The sequence below is a fragment of the Bos taurus genome, chromosome 4 (genome assembly GCF_002263795.3).
Source record: "Bos taurus isolate L1 Dominette 01449 registration number 42190680 breed Hereford chromosome 4, ARS-UCD2.0, whole genome shotgun sequence".
NCBI classification, from domain to species: domain Eukaryota; kingdom Metazoa; phylum Chordata; class Mammalia; order Artiodactyla; family Bovidae; genus Bos; species Bos taurus.
In genome coordinates, this window is record NC_037331.1 from 44,650,959 (window position 1) to 44,672,599 (window position 21,641).

Here is a 21,641-nt window from a genome sequence, read left to right on the forward strand (position 1 = left end):
AATGTCTTCCACATATCCCACTCTGATCCTACTTCCTCACCTGAGGTAACTGCTGTTATGAATTTGTATGTACCATTACCACACATGGTTTTATATTTTTGCCATTTATACATGTATTCATATGCAACATGTGGTATTTGTTAGCAAATTTTAAGATCTGATGAATGGCATTAAATCATATTTATAATTTTGCAACTTTTGTTGTTATCATTAAGGGGTGTACTGTTTATCCATTTTCATCACAATATTCTATTATGCAAATAAATCACAATTTATCCATTCTCTTGATGTACAGTTGATTGCTTCTAATTATTTGCAGTTACAAATAATGCTGTTGTGAACATTCTGATACACATTTCTTTGTGTATATATGTGAGTTTCACTATGTAAATACCTAGAAGTAACTGGGTCATGCTGTATACACAAATGCAATTTTTACTGATATTGTAACATGGTGTTACTGATATTAAACTACTCTCTACAAAGATTTGTATTAACTGTATTTTCTTATTTGCAATATTCTTGATGTCCTAGCATCAGGGAACTGGCTGAAAAATACAATTTGCTGTCAAAATACCAACCGGAAAACATTACAATGAATGGATGCATGTTTTAAGTGATCTCCCATAATTCTTTCTTTAACCTTGGAACATAAGGAAGAAAGTTTGGGGAATTTTAAAAGTAATACATGTTATTTTTTTTAAGTGATATTGACTATAGTTAGATTAGATTGGTGTGTAGTTTACATTAAAATGTGCGGTGAATAACAACTGTGTAGAAATCATGGAAACTTGGTCATAAAAATGTATATTTTTATCTGTTACTAAACTTTGTTTCCTTCAGCAAGATAAGTCAGTTGAGTCCACACTACTTGAATTCCTACTTGAACTATGTTTTCAAATTAAATAAATCAACAGACATAAGTCCCAACGTATGCTATTAAACTTTTAGATGAACTGGTGGGGAGTTCAAATCCTGTTCTGAGGGTAAGACATGTGGATGAGAGCATTGTAAATATCTTATCTTAGGGGATAGGTCTATGGCACACATAAATTACTTGCAAAGATAAGGCTTTGGGAGAAATTCAACCTCTTATACCAGTGAAAAAATGAAACAAAATACTACCAAACGGTGAACCATCATCTGACAATTTGTGAACAAAGAAGAATCAACAATTAAGAACAATAGTTATAAATATATATGGACCACATATGCACCAAATTATACAAAGTGTCATATGTTACATTAAGTAGAAAAAAGGCCTTTGTATCTTCAAGGAAATGATTCACAATGGATTTGATACTAGACTCAGAATAAAATTTTACTAAACTTCTCAGCAAGATCATCCCTTATTGTTTCCGTATTCAATGAGAAATACTACTGCCATTCCATGCTTTCTCACCTAGATATATGTATTTTTAACCCTCTGGAAAACCAACAAATACAACAAAATTAACATATTTATTATTTTGTAGATGTTAAAAACAAGCAAGGAAAATGTCAGCATTTTTAATCCTTAACACTGTCGCATAATAAGCACTCAATAGATATTTGCTGAATGAATGCATGAGTACTTATGAGCTAGGCATTATGGCAGCAGCTAACAAAATTCTCAGGAGTTAAATAATTTTCAGAATTCTTTACTGACTTTTCTTGGTATGACTGCAGAGAGAATAATAGGGAAAAACCAAATGGCTACACTGAAAAGTGTGGCTTCATAATGGCTATTATCAATGACAGAACAATAAAAAACCAGTAAATATATCTGACACTGTTCTTTCCAAACCTGCCCAGACTTACAAATCCTACATACAAACAGCAAATAAAGACACAAACAGCAAATGAACTTCAAATGGTTTTTGAACATAATTTTTATTTAAGCATGGACTTTTAGCTTGGTTCACCCTAAAGTGCAACCTTTTTGTTACGTTAATAGAGAGTTCAGGGCTACAGGGCCATTCTAACGTTGCTGGTGTTGGTACAACTTCATCAGAAGGTGTGAATATGACCCGCAGGAAAAACAGTCCACAAAGAGAACACAATGAAAACACCCACTGTTTTACAAATCACTCTGTTATCACAGACACAAAATGGCACTTACTGTTAGTCAATCAGCCACAGAACACTTTAAAAGTATCTTTTAGACAAGGAAATGGGAACTCCTTTGTGGGAGATAGGGTTTTCATCCACAATTTTTTTAAGTAGAAAATATTTCAAGGTCAAGCATTTTTCTTATCCACAACAACGCTAAACCAACATACATTTTGAGGGGTATATTAAAGGAGATACAATATCTTTACAACTATCTTCATGAGTAGGTATTTCAATGAATTTTCTATAGAATATAAGTAGCCTGAAATTCAGCAGCAAAAAATATTGCAACGTAATAAGTAAATACAGTGTCAATGTGTTATATTGTAGAAGAGAATACATAAAGAACCAACAATGATAATTTAATCATATAAAACATGATACATAGCTGAAATACAGTCCACTTAAATAGCTTTGTGACCAAGAATGTTAAATACTGTACTAAATGCCATTTTAAACATAAAATCTCTTAAACTTTTGTGCTTAAACTTTTTTTTCTGTTAAACTATTTCTTATTTTCAATACTGCTACTGTAACTGATATTACAACAGATCACAATTTGCACAGATACATCAACATGAAGACATTTACTTATGAGAAATAAGTCACTTGTCATTAGTTCACAGTGTGGGAAAGTGGTATACACTTGGTCTTGAGAAGGGCTTTCAGTTAATCACTAAGTCCTTCACAGAAGTTTTCCTGATATCAGATGCAGTGCGAGATTTAAAAGAATGCGAAACAACACATCACATATTGGAAGGAAAAATAAACTTTTTGATTCTTCATGGGTATCGTCTAAGTGACCTTCGTCTTCTATTGTAGAAGTGCCTGAGCCCATGTTGTCGTGAAAAATTCATCATGTAATTTTGTTTGCGAGTGCTGTTAAAATCAGAAAGGATAGAAGCAGGGAGGGAAAAAAGAAAGAGCATGTAAGTTCCATCACTGAAAGCACAATCTAGTCTATGCCCTAAGTTACCCTGCTGTTTTTTGGAAAATTCTCAGGGTTTATAGGCCATGCTACCATTATCACCCCAGGACAGAAGAACTAAAGGTTGACAACTGCATTCACTGCCTTTGGCCTTGAAGAAATCCCCTTCTTTTCATGAGCTCTGAACCAGAACAAATGGTAAATTCTCTTGATTAATTGCAAAAGTGGACTGCAACTGTTTTTGGATTTTTAATTTTATTCTTGAACTCTTTCTGAAAAGGCTGACTTGAATTAATTTGAGATAAAGTGTGTACTATACCTATTACCTTATTTACATACATCTTTAACAAGTAGGAAGGACAATTTGATTCTTCCAGCAACCATTGCCATTTAAAGCTTGAGAAACAAAAACAAAGGAAAAACAAACTTCTTTTCGGAATCAGCTTGATCTTCCTATTTCCTGCAGTCTCAGGGGCAAAATGAAGAAGCAATTTTTTTTTTTTCCTCAGAATATCAGATTTTGCTGCCTTCCTCAAACAGTAAGCAGCTGGGGTCATGTTCTATGAACATGGCCTTATGAAGGAGACACCCTACTGAAAAAAAGATCATAAGACACTAAGAACGTGTAAGTGAATGTTTAGATGTAAAACTATGTGCACATATCCCCCTCATGTATGAACACACACATTCATACATACATACTCAAGATTAAGCTGATAAAAATACTGAAAATGAATTTTGGGAACCTGTAAAAATATGCATGATACTGGCAGAGATAGCTATTAAAGTTCTGATATGGAAAATGTAATTTAAGTAGGATCCTTATCCATAAGATCACTGAAAAGAATCAGACTCCTTTCACACACGGACTGGAGTGACATGTTTCTATATAGCATTAAAATGTGTTTTTTAAGAGTGAGCCTCTAAGTATTTTCCAAATTCACTCAGTCTCTTGAATGCTGTCTTGTCTTAAAGTCTTTTCTTCCTTGCTTGTGTGCTTGTTATGTCCGATTCTTTGCTACCCCATGAATTGTAGCCCTTCTAGGCAGGAATACTGGAGTGGGTTGCCATTTCCTCCTCCAGGGGATCTTCCTGACTCAGGAATCGAACCCTCGTCTCCTGTTTCTCCTGCATTGCAGGTGAATTCTTTACCACTGCACCACCTAAAATGTGCATGGAGCAGGATAATGTCATGTGATGTGATTTCACCATAAAGGTAAATATGATATGAATTTGCATTGGGTTACAGAGGAAGGAAAGAGTAATTTTGCACTGAGCAGTGTATTCTTCTGCTCAACAGACCAGATGTAAAATATGTAAAATAAAATATGCAAGGATGTAAAATATGCAAGATGTAAAATAATTGTTTTACCTAGATATTATACTAACATTTATAATATACAGAAACCTTTAAAAGAGGATTTTATAGATGTTATATCATTAGAAAATAAAATTTATAGTAAAATCTCTTGAAAAATAAAGTGAATTTTATCAGATATAGTTAATCAAAAAGCAATAGCATTTGTGCTAAAACTTGATAAAAAGACATTGCATTGATCTATAGTTTACAAAATAAAATGATAATAACTTGCAATCTGGATTTCTATCCTCTGAAAATGTTAGAAATGATAGAATGGAAACAAAATATACTCTGAAGACATTATATATAGAGAAAAAAAAATCAGGTTTTGTTTTCAGATAGCTTGACTGTCCTCCCCATTCCCTTGATGTGTTAATATTCTATGTATCAATCAAGTTGAGCAGTTTCAATGTCACAGTTGGAGGAGGAAATGAATGTATATATTATTTATTAGTGGTGAGAAGTACTACTTGCTGCCTATGTAAAGTCTAGTTATAAAAAAAGAACAATGACCTAATGTATTGAACTAATCAAGTTTCAGGAGAAAGAATCCTCTCACCTCTTTAAGTCACAGAAGATTAGCCTGGAACTAGCTGTCTTCCTGCCAGCATCCTAGGACACTTCATGTGTGCTCTTTCCCTGAATTTCCCTGAGCTATTATATGACAGTGGTCCCCTAAGCTAGCCTCCTCATCCTTTCTGCTTATGAAAGAAACACCACTGAAGAGAAACCATAAATACCAAGAAAGTATCACCGAATGTGTAATTGCAAAGAAATTTGTGTAATGTGCAAAGAAAGAAAAAAAAGTCGCTCAGTCCTGTCCGACTCTTTGCGACCCCATGGACTGTAGCCTACCAGGCTCCTCCATCCATGGGATTTTCCAGGCAAGAGTACTGGAGTGGGTTGCCATTTCCTTCTCCAGGGGATGTTCCCGACCCAGGGATCAAACCCAGGTCTCCTCCATTGTAGGCAGACGCTTTACCATCTGAGCTACCAGGGAAGTCCATCAAACATTGATTTTTAATCTTGTTAAAAAGGATTCCTAATCCTTTTATCTAAGTCAACTTTGCCAGCTATTTTAAGTCCTCCACACATTTCATTTTACTCTTTTTCAAGTCCTTTCATTTATTATACTTTACAGACATCTCTATTTAAACTCACCTTGAGTCCCTTCCACCTGCTTTATTGGATAATCTTCAACGCAGCTTCCTAAATTTCTACTTATTTTTCAAGTATTACATTTTTTTTTTTCTTATTGCTCACCCCTGCCAGTAGGTTTCCACCCCTACATTGAATCCTCATACTGTTCCTTTTCTGCTTTGCATGGAGATGACTCATGTTCATATCTTGGCTCCCCTTGACTAAACTTCTCTGGGTGTAGCAGCTGTGCCCCACTCCCCTCCACCCCATACCATAGCCCTGAGCCTCCTGCCTGACCCTGAGTGGTCATGGCATGTTTGTTGAACTTTTGGTGACTTACTGATTGGATTCCTGTTGTAAATCATTACTCTTTAACTATAAGGAATAATTGCAAAGTTAAAGCAATGAAAATTATTCTGTTGTAAACACATTTAAAATATAAGGTACTCAAAGAAAATTTAAAATAGTTAAAATATCTTACATAAAAAAAAGATAAACTCAGAACACTTAGGATATTCAGTTATCTCAATGCAACCCAGATTGATGGGAAAGTGACCTCAATATATGGGAACACAGGAACATTTCATTTGAACAAAAGTTGATGTGCATGTGTGGCTTCAAAGCAACTTCTCCACATAACTACTTATTATGGACTGATTTAAATTCTACATTTTTATACTGTTTGTTGTTTAGTTTCTAACTCGTGTCCAACTCTGTGACCTCATGGACTGTATAACCCTCCAGGCTCCTCTATCTATGGGATTTCCCAGGCAAGAATACTAGAGTGAGTTGCCATTCCCTTCTCCAGATCTTTCCAACTCAGGGATCCAAGTCTGCAATGTCTCCTGCATTGCAAATGGATTCTTTACAGCTGATCCACCAGGGAAGCCTGCTTCATTTTTTATGAGTGAAAAAATAAATATTAACAGGTTGTAGATCTTTAGTACCTTAATAATAGATCCAGCTTGGGAGCTTATATTTACTTTAGGAGGCATTTTGATTCATTGGATATCCTTTAATTTTGAATAAATTTATACATCTGTAACATATCTTTAGATCCCTGCAAATGTTGATGTGCATTCAGCATTTGCAATAGATGTTTGTTATATATGGCTAATGTTTTGTAGTCACATTAGAAATGGCCACATTTTCAAAGCACACTGGAAACATTTTGTTACATAAAACTAAGTATCTCTGGTGACAGAATGGAATCTAACAAAAGCAGATTTTTTCCAGTTCATAAGCTTTTGAAAATCAAGCATCAGGGGAAGCTATACCAAAGTGCTCCCTGCTTCAAGGACCATTAATAAACTCACATGGTTACTAAACACTAGTGGCTTCTAGAATATCTAATTTATGGGACTGGACATTTTTAAACCAGTTTAAAGATGTCATGCTTATTATGTCTTTTTTTTTTTTTTTTGTGGAGCAGATCTGGGAGCCTATTTTTGGTTTTGATACATATAGATGTATGTGGTGGTTTAGTCGCTTAAGTCGTGTCCGACTCTTGCAGCCCCATGGACTGTAGCCTGCCAGGCTCCTCTGTCCATGGGGATTCTCCTGGCAAGAATAATGGAGTGGGTTGCCATTTCCTTCTCCAATATAGAGGTATAGTTATAGATAAACTAGTTATAAACTAGTTTATAAGCAAAATAATTATAGGTGTGATGGAATTTTAAGGATTTATTTCTTCACTGCAATAATATTAATATGAGAAAGTATTTTATTACAATTCCAATGAAAGCAGGTAATATTCATTCCAAGGCATTTCAACTATGGTTCTTGACTTATCAATTTGCTTGACTGAATAGAACTAGGTCCATTTAAAAATTTCTATTTTGAGGAAGCCACTGAAAGAAGCGAGAGTGATCAATGACTTCTTGGAAATGCTAACTTAAATTCCATTATTGCTGCGGGAGTTTAGGGACTTTAAATAGCATATGGAATAATAATATGCTTCCCTCATAGGAAATATGGATATTGCAAGTTTTTTCAAGAACTAGTGACTATGTTCACCTCGTATTCTTCACTGGAGCCACTATCTTAAGTTATTTATCATTATAAAAAATTAAGTGATTTGTTGTTGATTCTAAAGGAAATAGGGAAGGTGGAGACTTGATAAAAGTAATGTGAGCACATAGAAATTTAGTTATTTGTACTGTTAAGTAATTAATTTTTCATCAAAACTTATGATATAATAAGTAATGCTTTATATCAATGCAAAAATAAGAATCCAGTGACTGCCATTATTTTTCAGAGAAATACTGATGATTGTAAGATGGGAAACTGCCACTGAAACTAATCAATTAAACTGCCCTGCATAGAAGATGCTGTACATTTTACTTTCAAGGCCTTGCATTTTCAGGAGGGATATACATAAATATGGGCTCACATATCTCACAAATGTAGAGCACTTCATTTTTCTTTTCCCTACTGAATGGGGATGAGAATAGTATCTGATATTGTGTACTTTGGGGAAATGAAACTTCTAGCAGAATATGCAGATGTTTAACAAATGATAACCATTTTACCTTCTTACCTAGGCTTAAAGTATCTCCAAATGTAAACATATGTTAAAGAAGTCTTACCTAAGGATACCTAAGGCTTACCTAAGGATACCAGTCTTACCTAAGTATACTTTCTTTCCTAAGTTTTAAAGTATCCCTGCTAAGTTGCTTCAGTCGTGTCTGACTCTGTGCGACCCCATAGACGGCAGCCCACCAGGCTCTGCCGTCCCAGGGATTCTCCAGGCGAGAACACTGGAGTGGGTTGCCATTTCCTTCTCCAATGCATTAAAGTGAAAAGTGAAAGTGAAGTCTCTCAGTCGTGTTCAACTCTTAGTGACCTCATGGACTGCAGCCTACCACGCTCCTCCGCCCATGGGATTTTCCGGGCAAGAGTACTGGAGTGGGTTGCCATTGCCTTCTCCAAAAGTATCCCTATTAGAGAGCAAATGTAGATACGTATTCTAAAAGGCCAATCCTTTTCTAGATCCTAAGGATAGGATCTAGAACTCACAAATATTATGAATAAATCCACTCCCTTTTGCTGGTTCATTTATTAACAGAATAGATTTGAGAAGTCCAGGCATTCTCAATCATCTCTAGCACAAGAGATCTTTTGAAAGACACCTCATTTAATCAGAGCCCATAGCTCTTGTGCACACATTTCTATTTACATTTTCCTCTCATAACAAACTTATAAACTGTTCATATTTCGAGAACGCCTAGGAAAATCCCAGGCACAGAGTCAAGCAGTCCAATGAAGGCATGCTGATTGGCACTCTGGTCTATGCTGTTTGTATACATCAGAGATTTATTACAATTTGGCTGAACACCGAGTTTACATGATACAGGTTTCAAGTGTTCCAGTATTTCTCAATATTACATATAACTTTGCTTTCACAGTTTTTTTTTTTCAATTGCAAAGGTCTTCCACAAAATTTCTCAGTTAACATAGGTAATAACAATGAAACTTAGTAAACAGTTCCCCAGAATTAGTAAGAGGACTTACCTTACTCTAGTAGAAAACCAATGACAGCAAATAATGAAATATAACACAAGTTAAAAAATGCCTTTCAACACATGCAGCACTGTGATTACTCATAAAAGTCTGATCAGGTTTAGACGCAATATACGATTTTTCATCTCTTTTGAAAATAAAAATTAAAGAAGTTATTCCTTATTCTTCTATACCTAGTATATACATATATTTAACTTTTCTATGTAATGCAACATGCAATATTTGCTCATAACCATATGTGTCAAAGTACATGTAGCTACAGTACTACATTTGGCATAAATGTTGCATATAAAGCATAAATATGAAAGTAATAGTTTAATAACTACCATAAATGTTATTATTTGATTTTTCAATTATTTACATTTTAGAAGATACTTATTCCTGAATATATTAAGGAATGGGCTTTTAGAAATAGTAAGTCCTGTATATCAAATAACACAATCAAATTTAAGGAAGGATAAATATGCTTTGCAACAAATGTAATACGTTATTCTCCATAAATCATTTGTGCCAAAAATATGACAGTATCTTGATAATGAATAGCATGAGGGAATGGCCATGATGGAACTCATATTATTAAAATCTGATAAATGCTTTTAAGACCATAGTTAGCAACATATTGGTTTTCAATTCTCAGCAAATGTGGTGATAATTCACTTTTTTGGTAACTGAATTCACAAAGGCTGACTCTTTACTGAGCAATTTGCTTTCAAGGTACACATGCAAAAATCAGCCCGCTTTATCATACACATGACAGGTTGTGACTTAAGACACATACACAGGAAATGTGATGTGTGAATGAAATGCATAGTTGGGTGAGGGAGATTCTTAGGATAGAAGGATGAGTGCCCAGGCAACAAAGGTTAAAAAAAAGGACTCTCTTTTATCCTAAGAAGACCCCACCAGCATGGATCTTGTGAGGGATCTGCCCAAATGTATTCACAAACATTTACGGAAAAACAAATATTCTACACTAGCCAATGAATTCAGAGAAATTAGGTTTCTGACACTTGATTGTCAATGACTGTGTTACGCTACATCACTCAGATTTTACAGATGAGGACTTTTTGTAAGCTAGTGAGGCTGGGAAAAAGTGATCTGTCAATTTGGTTCATCTGTTCTGTGGCAGATTAGCCAGGGCTAATCATCACGAAGTGCTTTTCATGTACAGGTTTTATTGAAAAAATCATCAGAGTGGGGAGATTACACTCTCAAACAAGCATAAGGCATAAGTGACTTCGCTTGTTAAATGCCAGAACGGTGTTTTTTATCTTTATGGTGTGGGGCTTATTCTGTATATCCATATTTATGAAACTCAAATCCTTCTGGATGGAGTATTTTAGAATTAAACTATTAAATTAAAAATATGTTCTGTATCTTGTTCATTTAGGATGCACTCCTAAACCTTGAAATATTTTCAAAAGTGCTCCATTTTTTTTTTTTCTCATCAAACTCATGTATCTTCTCACTAATACGGGCAGTACTGAGGTTAGACTCAAGATACCATGCGTGACCACGGGTTTTCTTTCTCGGAGTTTTTAGCATGTGTCCTTAGTGCACATGCAAAAGAGCTAAACTATGGTAATAAAGCTATATTAGGGCCAATCTTTACTCAGAAAAGAAAATATATTCTAAAAATGTATACCTCCAACCATTGGTTGCAAAAAACATATCAGTTGCCCTATTTGCAGTGTTCAATTAGGTAGGGCTTGTATCTCTTTAGGTATGCACCTCAGCCTCCTGTTCCTGCCACACTTAGAAAACCAACAATCTTAGTTTATATAACTGTTATTATACAAAAGTATAATTAATTAGGATGAGATTTTGAATTTAATAGGGCTTTATGGGAGTATTTCACCTATTTCTAAAAATACATCTGCTGCAGCAAAGATATAATTAGTAATATTTGTGAACTGTGACATGAACCTTGGCTGGTTTCTTTGTGTTTTATCTGCTTGAAAGACATTTGGAAAAATTATTTTATTTTTCTGAATCATCTGGAACTTTAATTTTAAGCTCATTAAATGAATGAATTAAAAAAAATTATGTAGAGCTATGGAAGGCATACTGACTAGAAATGCCTTAAAATTTTTTGTGACTCTTCTGAAAAGACATAGTTTAAAAGAATACAGTGGCATGGACATATTAAATCCTAATACAAAAGCAAAAAATCAAAAATATAGTTCTAAAAAGATAATTTCTTTGGTATTTTTAAAACAACTTATTGATTAAACTCAACTTTATGAAATATTTCTTCCTTCTGAAAAAGAAGGAAAACAAAGTAACTCCTTTAGTTTTAACAAATTTTAACATATAATAATGTATACATATGTTTATCAATATGTAAAATTTTATGGTTACATGTATAAAGTTATAATTTAAAATCATTCACTGAAAAGAAGACTCTGAATAAAACTCAAGTCATGTAATACTCTGCATGTGAGGCAATGACCTTTTCTCATTCAGAATGTTTTAGTCTCCTGAGACTCTGAGAAAATCATACAGAGTAAGAGCAGACAGGTGGCTGGTAAGTAATAAATTCTTCAAAGTACTAAAATTCTGGAGACGGAATAAAAGTAAAGTCTTTACAAATGCAGATTATTGCTCCAGAAAATACCAGAAACACTAGGTTGATTCTTGTAATAATATCACGAGAATATCATGAAGCTGGCAGCTGCTTATAAAAATTAATACCAATGCCAGGTATACCAGAAGGTTCCCTTGGGAACTGTATGATGTGAACCTTTGAGGCAGCAGGTCACCTCCAATTTGACTCCCGAGTTGTGAAGGGGTTATTTCATACCAGGGAGTATATTTGTACTTCTGACCCACCTACTCTTTAATTTTAGTCTGTGGGAAGGAACTGTGGTGATGATAAGCCTTTGAAATCCAAAATGGATAACTGCAATTGCTCGGCTGGGTGGGAGGAGAAGAAATATCTATTCAAACACATGACATGTAAGATTTGTTATATCCACCCAAGGTCAGTATTAGCACCCTACCTTCTATTGAGGACTGTCAAATTTTGAACTTTTCATAAAAGTTGGTAATGCTTTGTCAGGGATAGGAAGCTCCATTAATGTAAACTGTCTGGGAGAGAGACTTGAAAGACAACAAGTAGTTACTAATTCTAAATCTGATTCTCAAGCAGTTTATTAGAATGAACTGAGGTGCTTTTAAAAAAGACTGATGCTCAGGTCTCACTGCAGATCAGTTTAAATCACACCATCCATAGGGATGGGTATGGGCACTGGGACACATATTGATGCTTCCAAAAGCTCTTAAGTGTATCTCATGTTCAATCAGATTGAGAAGCGCTCCTTTGAAAGGAAAGTAGCCAGGGAAGAATGGATGTAGGGTTGGTTTTTGGTTTGTCTGGATATCTTGCTCTCTCTGACCTTACCAAAAATCATTCATTTTAGAGCCCAGCTTAGTCTAGTCTCCTGGCATAAGGCAGTCTGAGGAGATCAAAATCTAAGTGAAACATCAGCCTCATTATACGGAGTCAACTGAGTCTGGACTATTACTATAAACATCAACCTTCTCATATGGAGGCAGAGCCCAGCAAGTGGTCCAAAGCAGCAGAGCGCAGTGGGAGCTTGTGTAGGGACTGGGTTGCTCTTGGATCTGGGGGTTGATATGGATGCCATGCAAGCAGGTGCCTCAGTGAAAACTAGGACAAGGACTAACTCAAGACTGAAAAATTCAGCTCATGGCTATGATTGAAAGAAAACAAATCTGGTAGGTTTCCTACCAATTAATCATTTAAATTTGCTTTCAAAATGACTGAAATCAGCCAAAGGGCTGATTTCATTTTCTATTTGGTAAACAGAATGAACATTTGAACCTATCTACCGAGAAGATTCGCCTCTCCTTGCCAACCACTTGGAGCCATCAGTCCGAACCCGCCGAGACATAAGCATTCCAGTTCTACAGGAACTAGATTGTTAGAGAAAAAGCAAGTCATCTCTCTGTGGAACAGTCAACCCAGCTAGTTGAGAGTGCTGACAACCTTATTCTATGGGAGAAACCATGGAGGGGGCACCCTTGACTTCTTAGGTGCTAGGATTAAAATCACGAGGAATCTGAAACCAAATTCTTTGTTCTGGTTTTGACCATGTCACTAAATGGAAGAATGCCCCGGGCATCTGTGGCTTGGACAGGTGTTTGTAATCAGGCACATGAACTAGTGATTCTCTGCACATCGACCAGCACAGATCCTTTTTCTTTTCAGGATGTCATTCCATTTTATAAGGCAACCCAGACTTCATGAAGGCACTGATCTCATTTACCTGGAGACTTCCGTTTGATCTCATTGAATTAATATTGTCAAACTGTTATATAAACTGTTACTTACTGAAGTTTTCTAAGGTACATTAAGTTATACTCGGGGCCTTGTAATATCACTTGTTGACTAGAGCTATAGTTTGCAGTTGTGGAAGAGTGGAAGCCAAAGTGATCCTGTAGGGGTTTCTCATCAGGAACAATTCTTACTGAATTAAGGAGCATGCCATATCAAAGGAATTTCAAACCTTTCTGAAATGGACATGAGATGTTATATATCAGATACTCACAGCACGACCTCCACATGGTCCAAAGCCCATTGATCATGACCTGTTCCATTGTGGCGTGGCTGCCACCAGCGCAATAAAACTCCTTTCATCCGTGCCTCCCTAGGTTGCAGATAAGAAGACAGGTCAAACACTAGAAACGAGAGAACTTTCTGGTAAATACAATAGGCTACTCTAAATCAACAGAACTTTGGGTATGGAATTTAGATTTGCTTAGGTCACAGTATTCTTCTAAGCAGCAACACATTTTATTGGCTACTCAAGGATTTGCAATCCTTCTACATTTCTCTCATTTCTTCCCCTTGTTCCACTAGGACCTGGAAGAGCTGCATCTTCAGTCAACAAATGGGATGTACCTTCTGTGTGATGGGTTAGATGCTAGACACTAGGGTATCATGCCAGGCAAAACTGACAAACCTACCTATCCTCAGCAAATTCTCAAATCAGTGTACCCAGCAAGAGATTTAAAATGTTGTCTTCTAAAGGACTAGAAACACATTACTGGGAGGGAAATATGCACAAAGCACCTTGGTATTTAATTGTTTTTCTCTGTTCCCTCTTGCTCTTATTCCTGGCTCCAAGTTTTGTCAGTTGTCCCAACAGGAAACAGTAACACAACTTTGGATATCTGGATTAGTTAGTCTTGGTTCTGCCACCACTGACTTTGTGGTGTTTGTTCAAATAACTTCATCACACACTGTTGATTTTCCTTTCTGGGCACTTACAGGGGGACGTTATAGGACACCCTCTGAGCTTGGGTGAAGTCCTTTGGCTGGTGCTGTGCGATGACATGCCAGGTGATCCCATTGTTGACACTGTACTGCAGCAGCACGGCCTTGTCCACGGCGTGGGGGCCACTCAGGTCACTGTTGCAGCTGTCTGTCTGTGATGTGCTCCCAATTTGCAAAACAAACATGATTTTGCTGAAAAAAAAAAAACAACAAACAAACCACAGGAGAATTCATTTTTAAACAAAAGTCAGGTAGTATTCAAGGAGTTATACTTTATTTTTTTTATCTTTCTTGTTTCTAAGTTCTGTAATTTTCAAGTTCATAATATGGTAAAAATAGAAGCATCCAGTCTTATGACTAAGTCATATAAATAACAAAATTTATTTATACTATCTTTTACATCATACATATGAAAAATAAGCTTGGAAGGCTGGTGTTCTACACAGAGAAAACAATTCTGACTTTCAAAGATCTTTTTTCTTCCTTTGATGTTAGAAATCTTTTTAGAACATTTCTCCTGAAACACCTTCTGTTTTCTTCAAGGTGATATCAGCCAAATAGGCAGCTGAGGACATGGAAGAGAAAAGAAATAAAGCCATACTATTTACTCTATATGCTTTTTATGATGGAGAAGGAAAGAATGGCTTTACTTCTTGGCCAGGCAAAGGGAGAACACAATAGGCTAGTGACTCAAGAACTGTGCCTCTATGCTATATGCTTTTTATAAATAGCTTCAAGCTGAACAGAATCTGGACAAGGATAAATCATGTTTATTTTAGGAAAAGATGTTTGGAGATCAGAGAAGAGGGAAAACTGAGTTAGACATGCAGGCTCTGGACCATGTCTGCTGTTGTGTTTGATGTGCTTCTCACAGGCATCCTTGCCCTTAGAAGATATAGTTTTTAAACACAGGAAATCTATCTTTATAAGATTCCTAAAGTGATTAATAAAATTCCTGAGTGATTAACAGAGTGATTAATAGGTGGTCAAATAAACTGCTAGACTTAAACCTGTAAATGCACTAATCAATTTAAAGCAAAGTTACTTGTATGGCAGACAAAAAGCTGTGTTTGCTCTGGCTTAGGGGCAGAGCTGGAAGGGCAGGTGGGGAAAAAAATTCAACCCTCCTGGGTCTCTTTTCCTTTGTCTTCTCTATTCTACATTAGCATGCAGTTCCTAAACTGTGTGAACTTTTAAAGTTCCCATTTATCCAACCATCAATCTTCCATTTCCATTTGTAGCTACATATGCTAAAAATGTAGAAGGAGATGGCAACCTACTCCAGTGTTCTTGCCTGGAGAATCCCAGGGACGGGGGAGCCTGGTGGGCTGCTGTCTATGGGGTCGCACAGAGTCGGACACAACTGAAGCGACTTAGCAGCAGCAGCAGCATGCTAAATATGGAGAAGGCAACGGCACCCAACTCCAGTACTCTTGCCTGGAAAATTCCATGGACGGAGGAGCCTGGTGGGCTGCAGTCCATGGGGTGGCTAAGAGTCGGACACGACTGAGCGACTTCACTTTCACTTTTCACTTTCATGCATTGGAGAAGGAAATGGCAACTCACTCTAATGTTCTTGCCTGGAAAATTCCAGGGACGGGGGAGCCTGGTGGGCTGCCGTCTATGGGTTGCACAGGGTCGGACATGACTGAAGTGACTTAGCAGTAGCAGCATGCTAAATATAGGACTATGTATGCTTCATTACTATAAATCTTCACACTCATATTTGTATTTACGTGGTTGCATATGGTCCACATTAAATTATCTATATAGATTATTCATAACCAATTATTTACTTTTTCAACTTTATTGATATACAACTGACCTATAGCACTGTGTTACTGTGATACACTTCTCTATTTTTTATATTTGGCCATTTCTCTAAGCTTATGCCTATGTTACCACCACTCACAAGGTAACTCTATACTAAATTTAAGCAAATCATAATTCTGAGTTGTGAAAACATATACTTTCTCATACCAAATTCAGCTGATATTAAGTTTCTGCTGCTTAGTGACACCTGTGCCATGAAATTCATGATCATATCTAACAATGGACAGTGATGTGCTTGTGACTGATTCTGTATCTGAACTACAACACAGGAGTTTTTTACCTTGCTCGAGTGAGATCCAGAGGTTTGGTGGCCGCTTGCCTTATCTGACAGCCATTAAAATAGAGCGAGTCCCCATGGGCATAGGGTGCCAGCTGCCCACAGCCACTTCCTATCACTCCACCTTGAATAGTTTCCCAGTTTGCCTCAGTGACTCTTGCCGACTCAAAATTATCTTTAATGTAACTGGGAAGGTCATGACTGAAAATAGAGCAGTCATCGCCTAGAGGGAAATGAATAGTTGCAAAAATTAGCTGGAACAAGCAGAATCATCAAAGATTATGAACAAGCATTCAATTTCACATTTAATCCGATCAATGTCAGATTTACTTGTAAGAATGACAAAATACCAAGCAGATATAGATTCCTAGAGATAAATATTTCTCTTTTATTTCAGCAATTATTGGCTTATGTTGCTAAAAAGTCATATTATCTTTGAGTTGATATTTACTAAAATAGGTAGGTGCTAATGTACTTAGTACTGGTGTAAGCCCATTGTTAAAAAAAACACAGCGTCTGGCTGGGCTTGCATGGTTACCAGCCATGGGTCTTAGAAGGGAGCTCTCACCCTGGCATGAGAGGCAACATAATTTATTTTTCCCTAGCATGATAAGAAAATAGCAGGAAAGAAGTCATGTTCTTGTTCTCCCTCTAGCTCTCATAGTTGATTCTTGAGAACAGAGTCTATATTTTATTCATTGTTGGATTCTAGTACCTAGCATAATACTGAGTACATACAAAATATTCCACAATGAAGCTGGAATAAATACAGGAATGATAAACTGGAAGTGTTTCTCAGAGATAACAGAGCTGCAATACAGGCATTTAAGGAAGGCACTACTTTAGCAAATGTGTATGTCTCTACATTTTTTCTTGACTGGAAAAGCACAACTTTTCTCAATGTCTAAAATAACTCAAAATCAAAAGCTCACAGTTCTGCTGGATCAGAGAAAAAGGCAAATTCTAGACACCCAGGACTCCTAGTGAGACAGCTGAGTTGTTCATTTGCCTAAAAGTTCAAATTCTCTAGCTAACACATGGACAGATCCAGCTGGTCTCAGCAATAAGACGACCAGGGGAAGAAGACAGCGGCTAAGAATTTCTAACATCAGAGATGTGCAGCAGTCTACATTTATCATACTCATTTCATTTGGAGGCAAGGAAATAGCATCCATCAAGAAAGCTAAGTAGATTCTACTCCAGAGTCCAAATCTATGGGTTCTTGCATTGTACACTCGGGAGAAGCTAATTCTGGTCCTCTTTGGATAAATCTCTCATCTCTGAGAGACATAGAGACTGACTGGAAAGAACTACCTGGGGTTCTGGTCTTCTTTCCGACATGTACTATTAGGGAAGTCACTTACGCTCCCCTCAGTGTCTTTACCTATAAAGCGATAACTGTGACATTAACCATAGTTAATTTATGGGGGTGGGTATCATAAGTACTAAATGACTCTGCTGAATGCATGGGGGGATACTTGTGTAAACAGTAAAGCATAAGGCAATGTAAAGGTTCAGTAAAAAAAAGTTTACTGTGCATTGCTCTTTGTCAAGAATTAGGCTCTGAGGATGTAATAGTAATTGGATACAGTGAACTTTGTAACATAGAGGCTGAAACCTGTGAGAAACATTTCATCAAAGGAAAGCAGGGCTGCAGGCTTTCAAACAGGACTGACAAAGCAACCTCCTGGGATCTCAGCAGTTGAGTAGATACTTTGCCCCAAATGCATCGTCAGCCTCTAGAAACTCAAGCAGTAAAAGTGTATTTTTTGAGTTATGAAGGTTTTTCTGTATGTGTATGTGACGAAGAGACCTGGGAAACAGAACATTTTGAATTGTCAGCTCCATCTTGGGAGGCCAGGGGCTCCTGCCCCTGGGAGAGGCCGAGGAAGAAAGAATATTGGTCCAGTGTCTGGGGACAGGCAGCCAGGCAGGGAAGGAGAGAGGCCCAGAGCAAAAATCAAGTGTGGAAGGTAGAGGCTGGGGCAGGGACTCATGTGGAAGTTGGAGAATGTAAGGTACTATAGAATATCTTAGCGGGGTGGATAAAATCTGCATTTTAAAAAATTCAAGGAATATAGCATAAAATTATCCTTCATAATTCATCCCCGAGGTAAATAAGTCATGATCAAAGAGTGCATCATCTATCTCAAATCCCTCAGGCCAGAGTTTCTATCCATTCCCTAGTGGCCTTTGCACACATGTTGAGATGAGGAGAACCCTATAGTCTCCTGGGTCAAGAACAACAAAACAGGATTCTGACCTTGGAAACTTTCATCGCAGATGCAGACGGCACCGGTGGTGCAGTATCCGTGCCCACTGCAGAGCTTGGGGCAAGCCTCTCCGATGTACACGTGATCGATTGCCCAGCTCTGCTTCTCTGTTTCTTCGCCCTTCTGGATCCAGCGGAACTGTGTTGCACTGAAAGCAGAAGGGATTCAGGAGGCTGTTATTGCCCATGGGTGTGTCCAGCCTCTAGTCTCTGGAGATAGGGGCTATTTCCAAGAAAAGGGCTTCTAAAACTTTCCCCCGAAGCATCCAATTGGCAGAAGTGAGTGAACTTGTACCCCTCAGATTCTGGAAGTAAACCCCCAAAATTCCTCAAAAATTTATGTGCATTTCCTGTTCTATTCCATAATAAGCCCATATCCATTTTTCCTACAGTGGTGTGTCATTTGCAAACCTTTGGGGAAAATAAATGCTACTCTAGGAAGACTGTGCTCCGTTATATTTACCCTGCAATTCAATATAACCCGATCAGCCTGGCACACCCCAGTGGGCACTGGTTGTGGGGGGAACAGCAGAGCCTCTGGGAGCATCAAACACTGGGGCAGTTGTGGTGCCAAGTCCAAGTCTTGGGATGTTTTTCACTCAAGGGCTATGACTGAGATTGGTGTGTGCTGCGGTATTTAATTAAAAGAAAATTTGAGGTCTGTGAATTGTTTACAAAGAAGAATCCTATTTCTTATGCGCACATGGAGTTTCCATTTAGGGGCATGGGGCAGTGAGAAGAGCGGGGAGATGAGGGGAGAGGGGACTAGGGCTATAAATAAAAGTCTAGACTCCTTTTATCAGTTGCTGTCGAGTCACTGTATGAGCTCTGCAGATACTCACAGGTCATCCACACAGTTTACCTAAGTATGCAGCCTACCTGGAGGAGACATGATCAGGCAGCTGGATGGTGATTCTCTTCCAGCTGGAGCTGTTGACAGCATTGTAGATGGTGGCTTCATGGAACTGGAAGGGGGAGCAGCCAATGCTGTTTGAAGAGGAAGGAAGGCATTGGGTCTGAACGAGCTGCCAGGAATCGGACCTGCAAAAACCAGAGAGGTTGCATTAGATAGCTCTTCAGAGGCTGCAGTAGACATCTGTCTCATGTCAAGGTAATGCTTGATGATTGGGTTAAATTAAGAAATTTTAATATAAATTTCACATGTACATATATATAATTACATATAATAAAAAGAAAAATTGAAAATTATTTCAAATAAAATATACCCTAACTCTTTATAAGCACATTAACATAGTTACAGATGACAGAATAAAATAATAGCAGGTACAGAGCTGACTCTAGTGGCTTCTTCTCCCTGATATTGCTACAAGAACTATACCTGGAGTTGACTGACAAAATTCTCTGTCTACCCAAACTTTATTGCTGCTGCTACTGCTGCTGCTAAGTTGATTCAGTCGTGTCCGACTCTGTTCGACCCCATAAAGGCAGCCCACCAGGCTCCCCCATCCCTGGGATTCTCCAGGCAAGAACACTGGAGTGGGGTGCCATTTCCTTCTCCAATGCATGAAAGTGAGAAGTGAAAGTGAAGTTGCTCAGTCGTATCTGACTCCCAGCGACCCCATGGACTGCAGCCTACCAGGCTCCTCCATCCGTGGGATTTTCCAGGCAAGAGTACTGGAGTGGGGTGCCATTGCCTTCTTTACTATAATTCATTTTTCAAAGTGGTGGTGGGAGGCAGGCCTACAGACACCCTAAAGAGGTAACTGCACTAAGTCAGACTTATAGTCAACAGTGCTACTATGCTTTAGGGGATGTGACTTTAGCTAAAGCATAATCAGATCTTTCACTGATTTATATTTTTATTAGGGTTGGTTGAAAACAAACAACATAAATAAAAAAGAGTTCTACTTTGAGGACAAATATAGTGTCTTAGTTTAAAATACAAAATCTGTTGGCTGCAGCCTAGCATGAAATTGATTTTTCTTGGTTTGAAGGAAAAATTGAAAATAAGATACATTGTGAATTTTATACAAATAACATTTTTACATGCATACAATTAACTGCCACTTCTAATACATAAGAATGCTTCCCTGTAAGCAGTTGCCTTAAAAACAGACAACCATTTGAATTGTATATACACATTTGGAGGAAATGTAAAAAGTGATTTCACAAACCTTGCATCCTTAGTGTATTCCAACATTACGGAATGAAGGTCACCACAAGAAGTGGCTTCACAACCCACCACAATCTAAAACAAACAGATAATTGATATGTGTCAGCAAGATTAAATAATGCCTATCATTAACCAGAACTCCCATCTCTCCTCATTATGACTATATAAGTAACCAAGAAGTATTTGGAGAAGCTTTTACAGAGCAGCCTGCCAGACACCAAGAAGGCGTTCTTTTGAGTTTTGTACAAGTCATACCATTTTGCAAGGAGATGAGAATTAAGGTTAAAAATTACTATTTATATTTACCTAATTAGTAATAACATACTAATTGTAAATTTGGGGAAGATAAATTGGTCAAAAGGAAAGTAGTATTAGGAGAACTAATGGAAAGAAACAAAGTATCACTGGTTCAAGATAGTTTCATTCATTTACTAACTTCCTTGATGCTACCATTACATTTTTATATGTAATTAAAAATAGTAATTTTTAATTACTTAATATTTATTCCTAGTTTTTTCCACTTCCATGTAGATAAAAGTATTCCATATTATGTGCAATTAAATGCTTGAATCATCGACAGTGCATAAATGCTATAAAGACTTGGTGATTCAAATTTAAGTTCTAATCATCTGCTCAATGAACAAGTCCTATTTCAGTGCTGACACTAGGGAAGGTTGGTGCTATAAACTTCATACTATATGCTTATCCATAAACAACTGTGATTTCAGAGAGAGAATACAAAGTGTATTCTAGCAGTGGAAATGGAAACCAGAAAAAAATAA

At 37.2% G+C, this 21,641-nt stretch overlaps 1 protein-coding gene across 6 annotated transcripts in view; it reads right to left on the minus strand.

Annotated features, from left to right (window-relative positions):
• Positions 1 to 1,842: 1,842 nt before the first annotated feature.
• RELN (reelin) overlaps positions 1,843 to 21,641 on the minus strand; it is a 558,501-nt gene continuing 538,702 nt past the window's right edge. For 3 of the 6 annotated variants that reach the window (XM_059885396.1, XM_059885398.1, XM_059885399.1), the window contains 8 exons: positions 20,861 to 20,934; positions 19,605 to 19,766; positions 18,717 to 18,874; positions 16,457 to 16,676; positions 14,338 to 14,535; positions 13,616 to 13,714; positions 9,033 to 9,168; positions 2,884 to 2,970 (listed from right to left, as the gene is read on the minus strand). In XM_059885396.1, the coding sequence (XP_059741379.1) occupies positions 9,039 to 9,168; positions 13,616 to 13,714; positions 14,338 to 14,535; positions 16,457 to 16,676; positions 18,717 to 18,874; positions 19,605 to 19,766; positions 20,861 to 20,934 (1,041 nt within the window). In that variant the 3' untranslated portion in view covers positions 2,884 to 2,970; positions 9,033 to 9,038. Of the gene's footprint in view, positions 2,971 to 9,032; positions 9,169 to 11,446; positions 12,981 to 13,615; positions 13,715 to 14,337; positions 14,536 to 16,456; positions 16,677 to 18,716; positions 18,875 to 19,604; positions 19,767 to 20,860; positions 20,935 to 21,641 lie in introns of those variants that run through there. The other 3 variants (NM_001206458.2, XM_005205336.5, XM_059885397.1) reach the window with 3 other exon arrangements.